Source organism: Metarhizium robertsii (genome assembly GCF_000187425.2).
Source record: "Metarhizium robertsii ARSEF 23 chromosome Unknown MAA_Scf_3, whole genome shotgun sequence".
Lineage (NCBI taxonomy): Eukaryota > Fungi > Ascomycota > Sordariomycetes > Hypocreales > Clavicipitaceae > Metarhizium > Metarhizium robertsii.
Window position 1 is genome coordinate 516344 of NW_011942171.1, and position 5040 is coordinate 521383.

The window sequence follows — 5040 nt, forward strand, 5'->3', positions numbered from 1 at the left end:
TCACTTCTTGGCGAGCCCCGGGGATCCATAACGGATATGTGTGTACCCCTGATCCGCTCTTAATAACGCAATAATACTTCATCATCTTTCCATTTCTCCTTTGCTTCTATTGCACCCTAAACTACTCTTTCTGTGCCATCTACTAACACCTTACTACAAACCCCCTGACTTGTCTTATTGCCTGCTATTCTTCTAACCCCTATGGTAAAATCTATTGTGTCCGTCTATGCACCTCCCTGATATAATTTGCCATTATTGGTCTTGTTCTACCTTATTTGCTGTATCCTCACCCTTTTACCCTTTGCTTGGCTTCTTCGTTCCATCTTGCCTCTATTTCCGCTGCTTTCTCTTCCTATTATCTTCATCTTCAATTTACCTGGCCGCAAACGGCTACTGTCGGTCTAATTTAAATCTCTTGTCTGCCGCCGCTACTGCTTTCTTAATCCCAATCCCCACCCTACTATCCGGGCATTTATCCCTATACAATTAACCTTACGTTCGCTACACCAACTCTAACAATCGCTATAATCACTATATACTTCTCCCTTGAATCAATCTCCCCTTAATCCTCATCAAACCAATCCATCAACATACTCATCCCAACACACATGTCATTCGTCTCCATTCCTCCCCAATCTTTACGTCTGCGTCCACCAATACGTAACAAATCATCCACCCCAACCTCTTTTCCTTCTTCTGTTTTGCCTATCTGCCGGAAAATATATTCCAATACATCCCTTGCCCTTGATAACCCTGCGCCAATGACCTTCGCCATGATATCTGGATATTGGCACTGTTCTCCTGCGATCCGTCGAAATTTCCCACCATCTCCATATATGTCCTCCCAACGGTTGCAAATTCGATATGGCAATCCACATTCCCAACATCCACAATACCTTTCGAATGATCCCTTTCGGCCCATCCATTCTTGTATTTGCTTCACACCTCTCTCAATTCCCTCGAAAACGCCCTTGTCGTGTGCTTCTAACGGGCATAACCCTTCATGGTCGTCCTCGCCGCTGGTCATTCGGCAATATATACAACCCTCGCTCCAACTGGCCAACTGCCTCTCGAATATCTCCGTCAATAATGTGTTATCTCGGATCCTCTCGCTCTCCTTCCAAATCGCAAACTCCTGGTCTCGTTCCTGCATGTATATCTCCATGCTGGTTTCTTGAACCTCTGCCCCTTCCCTTCTCTCTGCAACCTGCTCTTGTGGTGCCTTTTCCTCGTCGTCGCCAAACGTCCAACCCTCCCTCTCGGGTGATGGTGCCCTTGGTAATGCACCACCAACTTGAACTGCTCTGTTTTCCTCTATTCGGCGCCTTTTATGCTCTCGGTCATGCTCTGTTCCATTCCCTTCCTCGTCTGTGGCCTCGTTGGTTATGCTTTCCGGACCCATCATTTGCCGGATTGCCATAACGTTGCTTTCTTGTACGTGCCCGCCTCGAATACATACGTCGCACATCTCTTCGTCGTCCTGGCATCCACCCTCTCGTATGCGTCCGTCCATTGCCTTGTCCAACACAAATCGTCGGCACCGTGTCCCTCGTATATATTCCACCATCTCTTCATCTCGAACGCTCTGGGCTGCTTGTGTAAACCCTTGCTGCCCCTTCATTGCCTTGCAAATTATGGTCGATGTGCCCTGCCTGCCATCCCGACCCAACCGTCCACTTTCCTGTGCGAATGCCCGGACCTGGTACGGTATACCTACATGGATCACGAACCGTACATCTGGCACGTTGATCCCTAAACCCAATGCATTGGTCGCCACGATCAACCGCTTGGTCGTCATCCACGACTGCATCCGCCGCCGCTTTTCCTCTCGACTTCCTGCCTTGCTATTATATGCATCCACGCCCAATACTTTGGCCAACTCTTTGGTCCGTGTAACGGTGCTGGCATATATAATTACACGCCCTTCTTTATTCTCTTTAATCCAATCTCGTTACATTACGCTGAAGAGGTGAGACCGGAAATGCCGAAAGTGTGCCGGATTTACCACTGGTAGCCTAAGAATCTTTACTTGTACCTAAGATGCAGGGGGTTTAAGCATAAAGTGGGCATGCGCCAAGAGAATTAGTTAGTCTCTGGTTAGCAATACAGCGCATGGTTTTAATACTGCATAAAATGAGATATTGTCAGAAGTACGGTCACATAAGGCGTCACTGTAAGATTGAATGGTGTATAGGCATTAGCCCAGTGTATTCACTCATGTCTGTTCTATTATGATCCTATCCCTCCTCTCTCCTCTTTGGATGCACTTAAATGTGCCCCAAGCGATACGCCCCTGTATGCACTTCTCCGGTGAGAGTGGGGTTATGAAAGCCTAGTTGTGCAACACCTGACAAAAATGGCTTAGGCGGCGGGCTGCGCCTTGGTATACATATTGATGGCGACTGAATCAGTCGGAAGAAGCATGTCACGCACTCAAGCAAAGAGGATGCTTTCTTGCAGCTGCCAAACATGCTGATCCACCACAGGACCCGTACATATGACGCCACTGTCGTGTCAAAGACCGGGCTGTAACGGGCTGAGCCCGGTGTGGTTCGGTTTGTACTCTCGCCTTCTGCTTCGGCTTGCCGGCCGCGTCCCGCAATACATGCGAACACGCGTTGAGCTCAAGAGCTCCTCAAACTCTCATTTTCCTGTTCTGTTTTCTCTTTCTTCTTTAACGTTAGATAATCGTAGTAGTCGCTTAGCCAGCTGTCAATATACTCAGCTTGGACCGTTATAGTTCAAGACTTGGTTGTCAATCGTACATGCCTGGTAGTGCCTGCAAGTCTTTCGGCAACAATCCTAGTTTTCATGCATTTGTACTTGAATAATGCATGATGCAGTGCTTGACTTGGCGTCCGCAATGGCCTGATGTTAATAAGAAGGCTACAATGGATGACCTGAGACAGCGGTCGAGGCAACGAACAAGGCCAAGCGAGGGGTAAAATTACAGGCAGTTACTATGCGGGCCTTGCAAAGGTAATATTTGTTGGAATGTTAGTGACTCAATGTACGCAGCCACACTGTACAATGTATACTGGTTAGTGTATTTAGTAGGGCTTCTCCCACTGTCATGTCAAATCAAGTCGTCAACTCCACAATCATTGTCAACAATATTAAAGCTAGGAAGGTAAATACCTAAAGCACAGTGCATGCTTAAAGAAGTATTATAGTACGGTTACTGTCTTATTTTTCTTTACGAAGCAAACACTCAAGATATTTAATACTTCGAAATTACTGCTGCCTGCTGGAAGCAGTATTCCCGTATTACGATTACTGTTGCCACCCAGGGCCTAGGCGGCAAAACGATTGCGTGTTCAATTAACAAAAGCACCATTATCCGACAACACAGCCTTGGAATGAGTGCGGGATTTGGCAAGCAAACCAAGTTTAGAGTCTCGGGTCATGGGTCTGAGGTCGTGAGTCTGGTATACAGCGTGAATGCATAAATGTAACGAGGTCCTCAACTGGAGTACTAAGTGCTGTCGTCCAAGCGAAATATCATGATAGTCGTTTATGCGACTGTGAAGGCCAAATTCCCTAACAAATCGGTGGGCCGGCTCCGAGCAGTCGTAATTCCAGCACCCCTTCATGGCTGACTTGTTGCTTAAACTCTATAAAAGCTGTGATGCAGGCGGTAATATTCATGATAGAAGGCTGCCAAGCTTATGCGTGTGGCGTCTTGTAGCACGGCCTTCGGCGTTTCTCTGTATGGGACGTAGTCTAATTAAAGTGGGGCGTGGCACGAGTACTCGTATCAAGAAACGGAAACCGGCATTCTCGACGGCCGACAATTGCCCAATCGGAGCTTGGAGATGACACCTAACTTTCCCTTTCGGGTAGTCTTGACAAAACCGGAGAAGCCACCTAACACTTCGTGGAACAATAATCTACCCCTTTGGAACGGCATCGCCGATGGCGACGACGATTGGCCAATCGGAACTGGGGGATAGCGACCAATTCTCCCTTTCGGGTAGTTTTGACAGAAACGGAAAGGTCGCCTGGCACTCCGTCTCACGGGTGCATGTCCTGACTCCACAAAGAGCTTAAAATATGGAGCCGCATTCCCCGCTTCACTCTTCCCAATGTCTTCGCCCCCACGTATTATCCCGGGCTAGCTGTGGACCCGGGCTCCGCCGGAACTTCGGCGCCGGACCAGTTTCTTGAGACGAACACTTGTCAGATTGTTGCGCTGCCAGTGATGAACCGCACTGTGTGCAGCCGCCACCTTTCGCAAGATTCAATCAGAATGCTGCTGCCTGGAAGGCAGCAGTATAACAGAAGTATTTATGATTGCATCATTCTACTGTACTCTTCGAAAGAGAAGAAGAAGGATAATCAACTTAATTACATTTTGAAGATAAAACTCTCTCCGTGATTTTGTGCCGCCGTATTTCTAACAATTAAGAGTCTCATTTGCGATCTCAAGCTATTCGCGCAACCCCGATGAGATACGATGGTACCCACAGAAAAATCATGTAAAATGATCCTCCAAGGCCCAGACGAGTGGGAATCTTGGAGTGAAAAATTTAAAGCTCGAGCCATTAGCGATAATATCTGGAAATACGTCAATCCAGACACTGATGATGAACTTGAGGACGAACCGCCAATGCCAGATGTTGGTAAATACCCGAGACGACAAATTATTGACTCAGGTAATCAAGGCGCGGGACGGAGCAGGAGAGTAACGGAAGGGGATCAGTCACAGACCCTCGAATCCTCGTCCCAGCATCAATACTTCCCACAGTCATTTGAACGACCACATCCTACCCTTATGGCACGCGGTGTGCAAGACCTTCTCCCAGCAGACAGGTCAACCTATGACTTGGAAGTTAGGATCCGGACACAAGAGGTCCGAGACATCAAAGAAAAACAGACATCTATAAGTAAACTTCGCACATGGGTCGAGGAGTCCATCAGTGACCACCTCTGGACGACATGTTGCAACGCTGAAGATACAATCCGCATCTGGTACATCGGACTTAGGATCTCAGTCTGCGCCGACGAGGTCCAGCTCCGCAGCAAGGCACGCGACCGATA

The 5040-nt window shown here is 48.0% G+C and overlaps 2 protein-coding genes across 2 annotated transcripts in view; both read right to left on the bottom strand.

The window, feature by feature from the left end:
- Positions 1-562: 562 nt before the first annotated feature.
- On the bottom strand, positions 563-1798 carry MAA_00379 (tlh5; the record flags this gene model as incomplete). Its single annotated transcript, XM_007818377.2, has 1 exon — positions 563-1798. The coding sequence occupies one exon, from the start codon at positions 1796-1798 to the stop codon at positions 563-565; it is 1236 nt and encodes a 411-aa protein (XP_007816568.2).
- Positions 1799-3757: 1959 nt separating this feature from the next.
- Positions 3758-5040, bottom strand: part of MAA_00380 (tlh3) — a gene marked incomplete at both ends in the record, with an annotated part of 8845 nt that continues 7562 nt past the window's right edge. Inside the window, one exon of the mRNA XM_007818378.2 lies at positions 3758-4045. Within this exon, the coding sequence (XP_007816569.2) occupies positions 3758-4045 (288 nt within the window). The remainder of the gene's footprint in view (positions 4046-5040) is intronic.